The 15,604-nt window shown below is 43.4% G+C and overlaps 1 protein-coding gene across 1 annotated transcript in view; it reads right to left on the bottom strand.

Annotated features, from left to right (window-relative positions):
• Positions 1-201: 201 nt before the first annotated feature.
• The window catches only part of FSHR (follicle stimulating hormone receptor), a 106,706-nt gene continuing 91,303 nt past the window's right edge, over positions 202-15,604 (bottom strand). Inside the window, exons 9-10 of the mRNA XM_056852993.1 lie at positions 9,526-9,711; positions 202-1,463 (exon numbers count right to left, since the gene is read on the bottom strand). Coding sequence (XP_056708971.1) covers positions 260-1,463; positions 9,526-9,711 — 1,390 coding nt within the window. The 3' untranslated portion in view covers positions 202-259. The remainder of the gene's footprint in view (positions 1,464-9,525; positions 9,712-15,604) is intronic.

The following is a 15,604-nucleotide window of genomic DNA, read 5'->3' on the forward strand; positions in this document are numbered from 1 at the left end:
AGTTTGGGGAGTGTATTTTATATTGTGTGCACACTAAAATATAAAATGTGTTTTTTTAAAGTAATCAGTCAAGACCACACAGTGAGGCAGCCAACAGGCTGAAGACTGCCTAAATCTGTGTTACATTTGTACATTTGGAGTTTTGATGGGTAGGGGAGATCAGGAGACTCTTCTGTCTTGTTCTGAAATTGCCTGTTTTCCTAGGGAAGCACAGATTACTCTTTGATAACTCTTGGCAGAAATCTACTGTTGACCTTCTTTAGGTCACATGATTCAAAGGAACCAGTGAATAAATTGTTCCATCACTGGTTTTAGGAGCTGGTGTGTAGTGTCCATTTTTCATATGGGTTGTGTGAACAGAAGAGGAGGTTTCTGTTCTGTAAATCTGAGCATGCATTTCACAGCATCCAAATTTGCTTAGCAAAATGAAGAAATCCCTACGGAAAGTCTTGGTGAAGATGGCATACAGGAAGGGATTGGCACATGAGTTGATGGGATAGAACAAAACAAGGAGGATCTTTGAGTTGGTCACAGTGATGAGAGGGACCTTGAGAGAAGCTGATATGGCAAAAAAGGAGATGGGTGCCATGCAGAGGAAGTCTGTGAAGATCAGTATGGCCATGCGCTTGGCAATTTTGGTATCACTGTTAGACGAGAAGACGTTGGGATTCCTGACAGTGAAGTAAATGCTGATGTAGCAGGTACAAATGATAATGAAGGCCAGAATGTTCAGGATCAACAGAAACATTATATATGCCTGAGCAAGTGGAGTTTCTATATCCATGGGTAGGCAGATGCTGACCTTCATGTAGCTGCTAACTCGAAATATGGGAAGGATGGCCACAGTGAAGGCAAAGATCCATCCCACCAGCATGATGGCCATTGCATGTCGAAAACGGACTTTGCGGTCCAGTTCCATGGCGTAAGTGATGGTGTGCCATCTCTCCAAAGTGATGACGGTCAGAGTATAGACAGAAAGTTCACTGGCAAAAACAGTGAAGAAGCCAGCCGCGTTGCAGCCAGCACCGGTTTGCCAATCTATGGCATAGTTGTAATACTGGCTTCTGGTCTGTACATCTTTGAGTGCAATCAACAATAAATAGATGCCGGTGCACAGATCTGCAAATGCGAGGTTGCACATTAGGAACCGGGGGACAGTGAGCTTATACTGGCTGGTAATTAGAATTATTAACACTACAAGGTTCCCCATGATTGCTAGGATGTTGATGAACCATATGAGGACTCGGAGAATATTGTAGCCCATGATGTCTTCACATGGGTTGAAGGCATCAGGCTCAGGAAAGCAAGTGACTTGAACCTCTTTTTTACACTGGAAGTCAGGGTGGAGATCATCAGTGGAAAAGTCATCTTCAGCTGCAGATCTTTTTTGGACTCTATCTTCAGGATACTCATCAAGGTCTTCTTTGTCAGAAAGTTTATTGCATATTGGGTGCAATGCAGCACTGGAAAGGGGCGGCAGAGAATATAGTTAGAGTCTAAAAAACAAAGCAGCAAAAAAAGAGACACATTTTGCATTTCCCTGAGCAACATTATTAACTAGTTATATATTCCCTACATAATTGATTTAGGGTAGAACTGGTTTAGCACAGTTGGAAGAGAATGAGTTACAAACCAGAGTGTCCCCATTTAAAATCTTGCCTAAGCCATGACTTCTAGATGGCCTGAGGCAAATGAAACTCCCTTAGCCTCAGCCTTCCCACTCCACTATATTCTGACCTACCTGATAGGCAGTTGAAAGGATTAAAAGAAGGTAATATGCACTCTGAACCATCAAAAGTCCTATACAATTTCTAAGCCTTATTAGAACTTTGTAGGACCTTATCTCTAAGCATTTGTGCTTACAGGAAGCTGGCCACTGTGTCACAGGCTGTGGTAAATTCAAAACTGAACTACTCTAATGTACTCTGTGCGAGGTTACCTTTGAAGTTCAGCTAGTCCTGATGGAAGCAACCAGATGATGAGGCGGGAGCTGCCAGCAAAGAACATACACCGCTTATCCTCAATTCAATTCATTTATTACAAGTCAACACATGTTCTCAAACAACTACTTTGGCTTCCAGTTACTGACCAAACACCATCCAGAGTAGTGATCTGGAACATAAAAGCCTTGAGCAGTCTGGTCCTCAGGTCCTAGAGAAACATTTGCTCCAATGTTCCTCTGAGAATTCAGAGACCATCAGACTAGAGCTGTCGATTCGGTTCGTCCCGAACCGAAAAACAGCCAAATATCCCCCGATTCGGCGGTTTTTAGTTCGGGACAAGCCGAACTCAAAAAAAGGTGGGAAACGGGGGAGCCGAATTCGCCGACTTTGGGGTGAATAAATTCGGCAGATTCGGGGTTCGCCCCCCCCGCGCGCCTTCACGGGGCTTCCATGAAGGTGTGCGGGGGGACTCTTTAAACAGATCTGCGCCTCCCGGCTGGAAGGCACACATCTGTTTAAAGAGCCCCCCGCGTGCCTTCATGGAAGCCCCGTGAAGGCGCGCGGGGCCGAATTTTTCCTCAAACTCCGGATCTCGCGCCAAATTTCGCGGATCCGAAGCGGGGGTGTTTGGACTTCGGCACGTCCTGAATTAAAAAGGGCCGAATTCTGCCGAAGCCGAACTTTAACGAATTTTTTTTTCAACAGCCCTACATCAGACGACCCCTACTCTGAGCGCTCCTAAAGTTGGGCATGCAAGCTACAAACAGCAAGGTCTCAGTAATGGCACTCTTCTTGTGGAATGCATTGGTTCAGGATGCCCGTTAACTTGCTCCTTTTGCAAGTTGGCTAAAACCTTTCCATTTAGGCCAGCCCCTGTTTTCCGATTCCATTGTGGCTGTTTGACTGCTGTTGGAAATTGTTTTAAATGTGGTTCTGTTTTGTAATTGTATTGTAGCCCCCCCAGAAAGCTTTGATATTAAGTGGGATACTGACATTTTGAAATGAATAAATACATGCAGAAAAAGCAACCAAGCGAGGCTCCTAACTTCTGACCTCAAAGCCTCCTGAAACAAGAGTCTACTGATGCTGCAACAACATTTGTAGAGTGGAGTTCAATAAGTGACAGCCCGTCAAAAGACAAAAATAACAATGGTAAAGACAAGAGAGATATCATGGCAATGCAGTTCCCTAAGTGACAATCGGATCTTTACGTCAGACAGGACAAGAAAGTGGGCTGCATTTCCTGATGGGCTATCATCTTCACAAGTTTAACCATTTCACAGGCCTAAGTACAAGAGGAAATGAATTGCTGATTCCCAGACAGGTAAAGTAAGAACTTTTCACATCACCTGTGTGGCATACTTTAGAGGATTGGGCTGTAATATGAACCTCATTTGTGTTTTCAAACTTTTACGTGTCTGAAAATCTGTCAGATAATCATGTTCAGGATCAAACTGTAAATGTCTATTTGTTTATTTACTTATACTCTTCTTTTACCCACAGTGGCTTACATCATTTTCCTCTCCTCCATTTTATCCTCACAACAACCCTGTGAGGTAGATTACAGTGAGAGTGTGTGACTGGCCCAAGATCACCCAGCAAACTCTCATAGGTAGAGTGGGGATTCGAACGTAGGATCTCCCAGATCCTAATCCACCACGCTAGCTGCTACATCAAAGCAAGTCCTGCTGAGTTCAATAGTGTTCATTTCCAGGTACGTATGCATATGACTGCAGCATTACACTTCCCATCCTGTTCTTATTATGTGACCCATGATGCTGAGAAAGCCTGAAATAGACAAACTCATAAATGACCCTAGTCATTTATTGTACACTCCTCCTGAATTTCTCTAATAATTAATTCCAAAGTTGGAGCATACGCATTGGAGAACTTGACTTTGCTACCCTTTTCAGTTTTTCAGCTCATTTGCATCATTTCCTCAATTCTGTGTTACCAATATGTACATTGATAAAACACGGCAAAAAAGCCATGTTGATACAGTCATGTTTGATTCCATCCAGATTATTTATAAAGTCCTGTACACAAACAAAGTTCAGGAGTTTATAAGCAAACACTTTGTAAAGAAAATCTTGATGCAATAATAAAATCGGATCAAGATGCCTTTTTTGTGATATTTTAACAAATACAAACAGCTAAGATGTGCATAGGTAGAGAACAACATGAAAAAGGAATTTGGAATGAACTAAAGAAATTGAAATTTGTAGCAAACCACAGATACATTGATTTTGGAATTAATTTTAAAAATTCATCCAGTTAAGCCAGAATTAGGGACGAGTGTAATATTGTATGGAGCAAAATTACAGAACAACAAAAAAGAACGGAATAATCTGCTCATCCCTAGTTGTCATTTCCATTGCTGAGCCATGTGTAAAACACAACAAATTCATAAATGAGCACTTCATTGTGTGTGTGTTTGTGGAATTCAGAATAAGCTAAGTGGGACTCAAGACCTAGTCCCTTGTTATTCCAGGATGTCACATGATCTCTTTGAACAATTTCAGTCAATATGGAACTAGCTTGCCTGAAAGAGTTCATCTTCCCAGCCACATCTGAAATATCCTAAGGGGGGGTATGTAATAATATATGATGAAGCTGAGGAACATCAGAACTCTCGTCAAGATGAAAAATAATTTCTCTGCCATTTCCCTTAATTAGCCCTTGATCTAGCAGTCATCAAAGCTGAGCTGAATCTGTTGGGCAAGGCAATAAGGTCTCTTCAAGTATAACCGAACAGTCTGGAACTTGTCCACATCTGTAAGTCTTTTCAGCCTGGGAGTAAGAGAAGGGACATCTGCATGGAAAAGACTTTTCAGGGGTGACTGCTTTCAGTGGCCGTGGAAAGACAGAATTCAGTTAGTTGCTAGCCTCATGCTTCTTTGTTCCTGTTCCCCCCCCCCCCCAGGTACTACTTAGCAACTTGGAACTCATTCAGACATTCAGCATGCCACACTAAGGAGCAGCATGTCTGAATGTGCCCTAGACATGAAAAGCTTCCGGCATGTGTGCTAGTAATAAGTGATCACAGTGGCATTCTGTTTTTGGTCATTCAGTTGCACTCCATGTGATTCAGTCACAAATATTTCCAAACTATCTGGGAACCAGCCAAGCCATGCTTGCAGATTTACAACCTGCATCCTATTGGGCATGTGAGATTTCGATGAACGGCCTGTTTCTGCTGCCAATCTGGATCTTGCTGCACACCGCTTTCTGAAGTCAAATGGAGATGGATGATGAACGGAGACTCTGTGCCTTCGAAATAGGCTTCCTTGGGAGATTTGCCTGATGCCTTCATTAGTACTGCCTGGATGTCAGACAAAAAGACATTTCTACCAGGCATTTGGTGGACTGGATGTATCCTCTCCCAATTAGTGTTGCAAAGCAGTACTGGTTTTGGTTTGATATAGTGATGCTCATTTCTTTTGTCCCAGTTAAGATCTCTGAAACTTCTGCTGCAGATTGATCAATTTCAGTTGTTCTGTTGAAAATTGTTTATTTATGCTTTATTATTAGCAGCTTTGGGCAAATGTTGCTAATTGACAAAATGGAGTATAAATGATTTTAACAAGCAAATAAATGAAATGGCAACCCTCAGGCTGCATTTTTAGTCTTGGGAAACTACAGCCATCATATATTTTCCCATGCCCCCCCCCCAAAAAAAAGGAAAAAAAGAAAAGAAAAGAAAAAGAGGCTCTAGGGGGGTTATTTTCAGCCAGAAGAAATGTTAAGAAATTTCTCTCCATCCACATATTCTTCCTCTATTCAGGGTTGCAGCCTGCTACATGTTTGGGTTTTTAACTAGTGGGGTCTGGGTTTGCCGTACTCATCTCAGGTTCTCTGAAGCCACACAGCAGCTATCGGGAATGGCTTTTGAAAAATAAAGGAGAGCCCAGATTGCCTTAGAACAGTGCTGCGAGCTGAGAAATACCTCTTGCCTTCTCTCCCCCCCAATCCATTTTCCCGCTCCGAAACAGTGCTGGGAGGAGATTCCCCCATTTTTCCTGCTCCATGTGCACGGAAAACTCTAGGACCCAGACCCAACTTGTTAAGAATCCAAACATGTAGTTTGGCCTTCAGGCTACATTTTAAAACAAACAAACAAAAAAAAAAACAGAGGGAGGAAAGGTCACTCTCTGTGACGTGCAACTTCAGCTTCACTAAGGCAGCAGATTTGTGTCTGGAGTTATACCCTTCAGCCTTCAGCCTGGGGGTGGGGGTGGAGGTTCACATGATTGAATGTGGTTCTGTATAAATGTGAAATCCCCAGTATTCAGAAAACCAGCAAGCCCTTACTAGCAACTGCCCCAGGGATCTGCTACAGCAAAATCAACAACAGCAAGGCTGATTCTGTGAGCTGAGGCAGATCATGAGAGGGAGGGCAGGAAGGATTGTGTCAGTGTTTGGCTCTTTTGGCCTTTTCTTACTTGCTCAGGGAAATGCTGATCACCACCTTGGGGTCAGGAAGCAATTTCCCTCCCAGCCAATTGGCCAGGGATTTTGGAGTAGGGGGTCACTGAGGGTGTAGGGAGGAGGTGGTTGTGAATATCCTGCATTGTGAAGGGGGTTGGACTAGATGACCCTAGAGGTCCCTTCCAACTCTATGCTTCTATGATTCTAACAAAAAGCATCTTGTGGTTCTGTAAAGACTGAGGTTTGGGTTTTGTGTGCAGTTCTCTTCAGCCTTTGTGGAAGCTGCCCTCTGTTGTGGCTTGCACTTTCTCTGGTGCAAGGCACTTCTGTGTATACATAACCAATGTTTTTAAAGTGTCTAGTGTGAGAGGCATATATTCCACAGTGCAGGATTGCCACTGTAACAGCCAAATACCAGGCCATGTGGAATGAAGGCAGAGGATCCAAACCTAACCCATTTATTGAGGGATAGGCTTTGCCCGCGTTGTTAGATAAGACACATCAAGTGGTCACTTAATTAAGTGGTCAAATAAGACACACTGAATGGTCACTTAATGAAGCAATGCAAGAAATGGATGGAGGTGCATCATGGTACTATAGAAATGTCAAATGAATGTAGAGTCCCCTCAGTGAAATGGCATTAGGATGAATCATATGCTAGCAGCTGCTAGTGATGGCCACACACTTTTTGTAGATAACAACCATTGAGAGAGAAGCACTGAATCATTTGTTAACCCAGTGACCATCATCACATTTTGTGGTAGCAATTCTAACTATTAATTATGCACTGTGTGTGGAAGCACTTTCTTCTGTCGGTCCTGAATCCACCCACCAATCATTGGATGACCCCAATTTCTACTGTTAAGAGTAAGGGAGAGAAATTTCTCTCCATTTATTCTCACCATTATTCTATTGGCTTTGGAATGTGCTTCATTTGTTTTATGTTATTATTATAGTATCTTTTTTGTTACTGTACAACATCTTGAGAGCTTGAAGTGGGATGTAGTTGACAACCAACACAACAGAAACCCCGGCCTTCAGGAGAAAAGAGCAAGAGTCCAGTAGCACCTTAAAGACTAACAAAATTTCTGGCAGGGTATGAGCTTTTGTGAACCATAGCTCACTTCTTCAGATACTTCAGGAACTCACAGCTTCCTGCTTCCTGGGAGAAGCAGCTGTGTGGAACCTGAAATCAAGTCTGCATCATTGAATTTGACCCACTCGAAAGAATCATCACCTTTATTTCTTTGATTTGTTTCCTGTAAGCTTGAGGCAGAAAGAAAATCAACTCTTCTGATGATTGTGGCGGAGGCTGTGAGACTAGGCTTTTCATTTTGATGCCAAGGGGCAGTGGAAAAAAGAGCCCTGGCCAACTCCTCTCTGTGTGAGAGAGCTCAGCTGTGAGAAGGCGCTGAGAAAGTGTTTATCTTTCTGAAGTCAAGGGGGGAAACATTACTTGGCAAGGAAATCTTCTCCTACATGGCCAAGGGCACAGTCCTGAGAGGGCAGCTTAAAGAGATTTCATGTAACCCTGCTGTTTCTCCCCCACCTTCTCCTAGGTTTCCTCTAATTTCTCTCAAAAAATGCCTAAAATAATTTAATCTGTTGTGAGGTGTTCTAGTTCATCTTGAATTCTAAATAAATAGAACCACCACCATGGGCATTGCTAGCTGGTACTGAAGACCTCTATTTATTTTTACTATATCTGCATCCATAACCTTTGCTCTACCTGGAAAGCTGCTACAATCAGGGGCTGCATCTCAGTCGCGGTGGGGAGCAAACCTCAGCAAGGTTCAAAGGCCCATTCTTGGAAATAGTCAAAATAGATTTTTAAAAACAATCTAGTGTCTGTAAAGTGCCATTAGGGCACGACAGTTTCTGAAGTCGAGGTCTCAGAGTCCTGGCCTAATTTGTTTCCTAGGATACAAAAATCCCCTGTATATGCTATCAGGAACACTACCAAGAGAGTACTCTCCAGCAATAGTTTTCTTTCCCACGGATGCTGTACAACTGATGCAGAGAACAGGTGGGCAGTGGTCCACAGGCCAATTTCCATGGGGCCTCCTAACACCTGTAGATTATTTTACAAAGAATGCAGCAAATCCCTCATCACAAATCAGCCATACCTAAACTATTAAGAGACTGAGTATTCAGTCTTGCTTTGTACATTTTAAATAACAATGGTAGCCTTTGTGGAATCTAGTATATATCTTTTAAAAACAGTAGACCAACCAGGACAAGTCAAACTACCCCTGCTTTAATGCCTTAAACCAGTAAACCAGTTAAAGTATTATCAGTGACACAAACCAACAGAGCTTGTGGGTTAATTAACTCAATCACTGTGCAAATCTCAAGCAACACTTGAAAAGACAAAGATACTTGATGAGGACCCTTGATATTTGAAGCTCTGCATTATCCCACTGATGACAAATCAGTGGCAAGGAAACCTGATAGAAGAGGCTGAGAAGAATCCATGATTAGCAGCAGTAAAACTCCACAGGAGCGAGTCTTTTTCTTTTTCTTTAGTCAGGGAAGCAGGCACGCAGTGGGTATATCTATTTCATTGTGCACATTTCTATCGTCCTCCAAAGCTGAGCCTAGGGGCCTTATATAATGCCCAAGTCTGCTTTACTCTCTCCACTTTTCCCAACCAATAGGAAGCTCTAAGAGCAACCTAAAGCTGACCAAAGAGACTGTACAGTGTTCCTTAATAGTGGTCTATTCTAAAAAATACATGATGCAAATGGTGGAAATGGCGGAGTAGGTCCTTAAAGCAGCATCTGTTCCTCAAAAGCAAACATCTCCTTCCTATACCCAAAGATGCTTCCTGTGGACCAAGATGGACTCCAAAGTTAAGAAGAAGAAGAGTTGGTTTTTATATGCCGACTTTCTCTACCAGTTAAGGGAGACTCAAACCGGCTTACAATCACCTTCGCTTCCCCTCCCCACAACAGACACCCTGTGAGGTGGGTGGGGCTCAGAGAGAGTGACTTGCCCAAGGTAACCCAGCTGGCTTCACGTGTAGGAGTCAAGAAACAAATCCAGTTCACCAGATTAGCCTCCGCAGCTCATGTGGAGGAGTGGGGAATCAAACCCCGTTCTCCACTCCCAAGTCAACTGACACTCAAAATTCAAGGCTAATGGAGATACTCACTTTTGTTTGGTCCAGTTTGCAAACGCACAGCAGTGGCTTGGGTAAGTAAGGCTTGCTTCTATCAAGGCACGAAACTTCTCCATGGCAGGTAGTTTTTTTAAATTGTAAGTAGATTTTGCAACCAACTTGCTAATGTGCTCCAGTCCAATGCTGGGCAGGAAGCTGATCTTTGTCTCTGAAATATCCCTTTAAGAAGAAATGGGATAGTTTTTCATTCAGAACAACGCACATGGACAATGAAGCTGCCTTACACTGAATCAAACCTTTGGTCTATCCCAGTCAGTATTGTCTACTCAGACTGGCAGCGGCTCTCCAGGGTCTCAAGCCGAGATCTTTCACATTACCTTCTACCTGGTCTTTTCAATGGGAGATGCCAGAGATTGAACCTGGGACCTTCTGCATAACAAGCAGTTGCACTACCACTGAGCCACAGCCCCTCCCCAATTTTTTCTCCCAGTTAGCTGTAAAAAAACCCTTCAAATTCTGGAGACATTTTAGACTCTTCACTGGCAACTTGAAAAAAGCTCTCTGATAAGCCCTGCAGAGTAAAAAGAGAATGGAGTGAGTCCCATTGAACTCAGTGAGCCTTACTTCTGAGTAAGCATTCATAGGCCTGGGCTGGATGACCAGAATATATTTGTTCTCAAGGCACAAGAGCCATGTTCCATGCCATACTGGGGTTATTTTAGAAGAGCTGAAGAAGAAGAGTTGGTTTTTATTCCCGCCGTATGGAGTCTCAAAGCGGCTTACAATCACCTCCCCCTCCCCACAACAAGCGTCTGGTGAGGTAGGGGGGCTGAGAGTTCGGAGAGAACTGTGACTAGCCCAAGGTCACCCAGCAGGCTTCATGTGGAGGAGTGGGGAATCAAACCCGTTTCTCCAGATTAGAATCCACTGCTCATGTGGAGGAGTAGGGAATCAAACCTGGTTCTAAAGTCTGCCACTCTTAACCACTACATCACACTGCACTTTTACCTCCTGATTGTATCAACATTTCCCCCCAGTGTGGAAAAACATTTCAGGATGACATTTTTAGCAGGAAAATGGCATGGGAAGAAGGGGCTAGAAAGACCTTCCTCCCTGCATCCTTCTTCCCTTTAAACAGCAGCTCCAGCAACTGAATGTGGAGAGAAAAATATATTTGAAAATCAGACCAGTACTACACTCAGTGGCAGTTTCAGTCTCATTTGTAGATTCAGATCTTTGTGCTAAGATTACTGATACCGGAGAAACATTGGGCTGGCTATCTCAGCTAGAGTAACAGGATATACACAAAGGCAGAGCTCCTGTGCGCTGGGTTGTAGAAGAGGGAATTCTGGCATGGGCAGTTTTTCCTCACTTCTTCGTTAACAAGCTCCAAGCACTCTCCTCCCCTCCCACCCTAGCAAAGACCCAGGGCTGGACACAGTGGAAGTGCCTCTGAAGACCATCTTGAACAGCACCAGCAAAGACAATGGAGGTGACAACAGGTGCAGATCACACCTGCCCCCTCCTCTCATACTGCCATCTCCGGCCAGTTTGGCACCCCAGGTGGCGGCTGGGGTCACTTGTGTGTAGAACCAGCTCAGCTCCAATGTTCATTTGTTTATCTACTCCTTTCCCAGCCGACAACACACAGCCCTTTCTGTTCTTAGCTTTTGTGCGAAGTTTAATCTCATCCGTACTGATCTTTCACTAATCTCAGAGGAAACACCGCTGTTTGTCAAAGCTTATTTTTATTTATTGTTTTAAAAATGTCTAGCCTACTCCTTTGCAGTACGAAGGGAAAATATAAAAAACACTAAAGGTAAAGGTCCCCTGTGCAAGCATCGGGTCATTCCTGACCAATGGGGTGACATCACATCCAGACGTTTACTAGGCAGACTTTGCTTACGGGGTGGTTTGCTAGTGGCTTCCCCAGTCATCTTCCCTTTACCCCCAGCAAGCTGGGTACTCATTTCACCGACCTTGGAAGGATGGAAGGCTGAGTCAACCTTGAGCCGGCTACCTGAAACCAACTTCCATTGGGATCGAACTCAGGTCGTGAGCAGAGCTTGGACTGCAGTACTGCAGCTTACCACTCTGCGCCATAGGGCACTACATAAACAAAACATAGCGAGGAACATCAACAATAAAATAATTGGGCCCCAAGCTCAATACAAAACAGCCCCCCAAACACTTGAATCCAAACCTAATATCAACACAAGCACAAGCCCAACAAAAGGTTAACAAGTCCAGAAATGCACTTAACAATCCCAAAAATGTGTCAGCAGAGCTAGATTCATCAAAGGTTCTTCTAACAACCTGTTAACATAAAATGACACAAACACAACAGCCAGCAAGAGTGCCCTATGTGCATCCACTACCAGGCCATTCCAGATTGTGGTGTGGATGCAACCACCAAGATTGCTATCAGTGTAACAAAGGCCAAGTGTACCTTGTGAAAAGAGGGGAAGTACAGCAGGAGACATTGGGCAGACTTTCTTTAGATGGTCACCGAAGTTTGGTGAACTTTGGGACAGGGGGTCCAATGTTATGGGCCCACAAAGGGATCACCCTAATCCTCCAGGCATTTGCTGGAGCTGTCCATCAGTTTTCAGGTTCAGAAGTTCAGCATTGCCAAGGACTGGCAGAAAGAGCCAATTGTCAGGCAGTTGGCTCAATGTCTGGGGGCTCCCTTTGTATCTGGGGCACATAGTATGATGTCCATGCAAATTAGCTTCCAAAATGAAAAAAATGGCTTAAATGCAAGAAAAATAAGGCATGGGAAACATTTGTTTTGGTGGCAAATGACATCCTTGAACAGTCCTTTATTGTGGTAATCAAAAATCTGATTTCAAAAGATGGTCACAGTGCGGGGAAATGAAGCCTCTACATGGGGCGACCTTCATTTTCAGAGCAGGTTTTTTTTTTGGGGGGGGGGTTGATATCGGAGCTAGCCAAAGTCTCGACCATGAGAACTGTCTGAAGGAGAATGCTCATCTGCACGGGTGAAGGAGTCTCCTTCAGAAGCCTGGTGGTGTGAGCAGCTGTTGAAGCTAGTTCTTTTTGGTTGGAGGGTATGTCCCTCCAAACAGGACTTGGTGAGCCCCAACTTTTTAAAAAACCCTTATGCTTGATCCATAACAACCCACTAAATGGTTGGTCAGACCAAGTTGGCTCCAATTACACAACCCCAACCTCAAAAGGGCCCCAACTATGGGGCCCTAACCAACCCAGTCAAAAAAAGACAGAAAAATGGGAGAAAGCACAGAGCTGAAAAAACTGAATATTTATTCAACTTTTTCGAGAATTGCCTACTGGCTTTGGGGAGATCCCTTGGTTTCAGTGTTTGGTAAACCCAAAAACCAAATATTGCCAAAGTGGCTGATTTCGGGTTTATTTTCGGTTCGAGTTTATCGATATGCACAGCTTTATTGGTGATAGATCACAGCTAGAATTCCGCTTAGTAGTGAAATGGTAATTGTGTTAAACACAGCCACAGAGCCTGGCTTTCCAAGGGGCAGCCATGCTGAACAGCTATGATTGTTTTCCTTGAGAAAATAGCAATGAGAACTGACAAGGAGAAGGTAACAGGTAATCTAATAGGCTCCATGCCAGCAAAAGAAACTGCTTGTAGCATTAGCAATTAGGTACTGATAAGGAGATTCAGTGTTTTATATGCATCTTTAGAGCTGAGAGCTGCAATAAATGGATACTAATCAGTGTGTGTAGAAAGCATCATGCAAAGCATTCAGTGGCCTGCCATTTAGCCCAATGCTGTTTTCACTACACAACGGTGATCTAAAGGAAAGAATAAATAGAAAACTGCGGGCCTTGGGTGATGTCACCATCATCCAGCTGAGCAAAGAGGGCCAAGCAAGAGAAGGGAGGCTACATTTGAAAGGACCTGGATAGAGCGAGACTCCAGAGCCTGTGTTCATTCTAGAAAACTCCTAGTTACGACAGGATGAATATGAAATGGAAGAAAAAGACAATAGCCCTGTGGAAAGCTATGAGGGTGCAGACACCAGTACGATTGAGAGCCGCACTTCCACAGCTAAAACTCCTACTCCTTTGAGTCCACACAGAATCTCACAGTTCCGTCTGGTTTCTTCACCAACACAATGGGCGATCCCCCATAGATTCCCGAATCACTCCCAGCTCCTACATTTTATTTATTTATTTACATTTCAGTTTATACCCCCCTCAAACCCCAGCCGAGGCCAGGCTCAGGGCTAGCTAACATCAACAGAAAATACAAATAATAAAACCATGAATATAACTTTAAATTTGTTTTAAAATACAAGCAATAAAACCTTTAATATAACTTTAAAATTGTTGAAAAGGCAAATAATAAAACCATGAATATAACTTTAAAATTGTTAAATAATAAAACCATGAATATAACTTTAAAATCATTAATTGATATCTAATCAATTAAATGATTAAAAACAAGTGGTGCTCATCATAAAAGCATAAAGCCGCAGTGGCCTGAAGAAGCAGTTGGGGCCTCCCAATGTAAGTTGATGGCAAAGAGATGAGGGGGATAAGGAGGCCTGTTTTGATGGTAAACCATTGCTGCCCTCAACGGAATAACTCCATTCTACAGGCTCTGTGGAACTCTAAGATCCCACAGGGCCCTGGTCTCACTAGAAAGAGAGCTCCACCAGGCCAGGGCAGAGAAACCCTTGGCCCTAGTTGAGGACACATATCTTCCTCATCTCCTCCTCTACACACTCCACCTTCTTTCCCATAGAAGGGAGCAGAGGAAATGGGACCCTGGTCTCCTGTCAGAGATGGAATGTTGTGCCCAGGAAGTTCTTCCTGGCCTGTTTGATAATGTGGCTCAAAGTGGGTTAGAACCTCTTACATCTGTGTCTTTTTATCAGCCATTAGGCAAAGAGCAAACATCAGCTCCTGTAATCGCCTCATGCCACAACAGAAGTATTTGGCCAAGAATGTCAAAGATACAGGTTGCATTCAGACATCACCAACAAACCACAATTCCTTGGGCTTCCTTGTGTGTGTCTCTCTCCCTACTTTCCTTCTGCTCTGTTCTGCAAGTTTAGAACTAACCACAGTTTATCAGGATGCCCAGATTGGATGGTTTAACAACTTGTGGTTTGATTCTTATCTAAAGCCCAGGTATCTGAACTATGATTGAATCCTGATGTAGAATCCTGGTTTGCAGGCAAGAAACAAGATCCAGTTTGTTGAAGTGACCGATTTGGATGGTTCTAACCAGGAAGTTTTCAATAAAGGTGCAGCATACAAGGTGGTGGTGGGGAGCCCAAAAGCCCGAGAACCTCTGAGGCTGGCTATCACATTAAAACAAACTAGGGCTTATTTGGTCCTCTGAAAGCAGCGGTAATATATAATATTTTGGTCAAACAATGCTTATCAGCTAAGCTTGTTGCTGCTGATGGTACCATTATTTCATTGTTATGTTGCATAGTACAATGACGTAAGTGTGCCTACATACACACAGAATCCATCAGGTTTCAAGCGTTTGAACCAGTCTTTTTAACATCAGTTTAATCTGTAGCTATGACTACTTGATCAAAGTATTTCTGTGCCATGAAAAACTCCATCTGTTAGTTTCTGCATATTAAATGGACAGGAGATGGTAAAGCTATTTTTTGGCCTAACACACCCCTTCAAGGCACTGTGGGTGGATTTTGTTCATCCTCCATAACAAACTGGTACCATTGTTTGGTGGGTCACACAGGGCATTTCATGTCCAGTCAGATTGGCTACAGATTGAAGGACATGTAGCCCTACCATTTGGCATGGTGAAGTGGCCCATTTTAGGAGGTAGATCCTAGGGTATACCATAACAGCAAATCTATCAGCTATTTGATTTATTATATGTTTATATGGTGGTGGTAGTGTTGGAAATGCCATTTGGATTTTCAGCCTCAGACATTCCAATTTTTTTGAATTGGGTCTGATAGGATACTTCATGTTACCCAACTTTGGGTTTTATTGCAATAGACTAACATGGCTCCTCCATTGGAATATGATTCTTATGCTACAACTGGAGGGGACTTCTAGATATTGCAGCATTGGTTTTCAAACCACAGGGTAACCCTTTCAAGGGCTAAGTCTATTGATTTCC

Source organism: Euleptes europaea, chromosome 7, assembly GCF_029931775.1.
Source record: "Euleptes europaea isolate rEulEur1 chromosome 7, rEulEur1.hap1, whole genome shotgun sequence".
NCBI lineage: Eukaryota > Metazoa > Chordata > Lepidosauria > Squamata > Sphaerodactylidae > Euleptes > Euleptes europaea.